The following is a 1204-nucleotide window of genomic DNA, read 5'->3' as shown; positions in this document are numbered from 1 at the left end:
TGCATTTGAGTACTCTTGTTTCATTGCTGAATAAAAGTTGATTAAAAATCATTTACTTTTTAACTTTCAACTCTTATCACTTTCGTCATCAGGTCATAATAATTAGGATTGTTTCCCGGGAAGTTTAGGTAATTAGTTGTGTTAATTACAAAGAGGTCAATTTTTACCCTAAATACTTTTAAATATTTAAGAATAATTGCCTGCCAAATTCATTCTCAGTTAACAGTAATTATTTCAAGGGTTAACATCAAGATGGAGACAGTAAAACTTCGTGCCTCTGACGGTCTAACCGTGAAAATCGACAGCAAAATTGCTGAACATATGAGGTCCATTCGACTAATCATCCACGAGTATAGCCAAGATGAAGAAGAAATAACCATTTCCTTACCGAAAATCGATACGCCACTTCTTTGGAAAATTCTGGACTGGTGCATCTACCATAGGGATCTTCAGGACGAGCAACAGGAAGAGTGTTGGGCATATCGTGATGATGCTGATGATCTTCTCTATATGACGAGGTGGGAGGCGGATTTCTTGGATGTCGATACCAACACTCTCATCAAGTACATCATGGCAGCGTTACATTTAGATTTGAAGTGCCTTTTGAGTAAAGCGCGTGCAATTATGAGTGCTACGGGAAAGGAAGATTCAAGCAACATATTGAAGGAGTATCTGGAGCAAAAATTCTTTCAATAATCATAATGTTTTTCATTGCAGCCAAATGATCAAGAAAAGCAATCATATACTCTGATACACAATATCTTTAAAAAGCCTATCTTGTGTATTTCAGTAATTATTAAATATTCAAATGATTTTCCTAAATATACCTAAAGAAAGAAAGGGTCCAAGTTAGATCAACCCCTTAAATTTGTAACAATTTCAGTTGTATACATCTTTTAATGAGTCCTGTGATTAGTTGCAATCTCATGCAAATAAAATACTTTCAAAATCAATTAAAAATGGTTCTGCCATAAATTTCAGATTTATTTACTTTCAGACGCTCAGATTAATGTCGGGCAAATCCAATTTGGTGCCACCGTCGCCAGAAATTACGCTTCCTAAATATTAAACTGACGGATTACTTCAATGCTATGCCCGTTAATGCTGACAGAAAGAGTGCAATAATATGTCAGACCGAGATCCTCGGTATGGTTGGTGTTTCTTCAATCCGAAACTATTTGCCTGTTTTTTAGGGATTGAGGAG

General features: G+C 35.7%; 1 protein-coding gene across 1 annotated transcript; it reads left to right on the top strand.

Annotated features, from left to right (window-relative positions):
* Positions 1-252: 252 nt before the first annotated feature.
* LOC119646360 (E3 ubiquitin ligase complex SCF subunit sconC-like) lies at positions 253-696 on the top strand. The gene has a single exon (XM_038046801.1). It carries the CDS (start codon positions 253-255, stop codon positions 694-696), a length of 444 nt encoding a protein of 147 aa, XP_037902729.1.
* The last annotated feature ends 508 nt before the right edge of the window (positions 697-1204 follow it).

This window comes from Hermetia illucens, chromosome 1 (genome assembly GCF_905115235.1).
Source record: "Hermetia illucens chromosome 1, iHerIll2.2.curated.20191125, whole genome shotgun sequence".
In the NCBI taxonomy this organism is placed as follows: Eukaryota; Metazoa; Arthropoda; class Insecta; order Diptera; family Stratiomyidae; genus Hermetia; species Hermetia illucens.
This window is presented reverse-complemented; position numbering and strand designations above follow the sequence as displayed.

What these genes read in the sequence shown, in the direction of transcription:
- LOC119646360 (XM_038046801.1), top strand. Translation starts at nt 253, where the DNA reads ATGGAGACAGTAAAACTTCGTGCCTCTGACGGTCTAACCGTGAAAATC.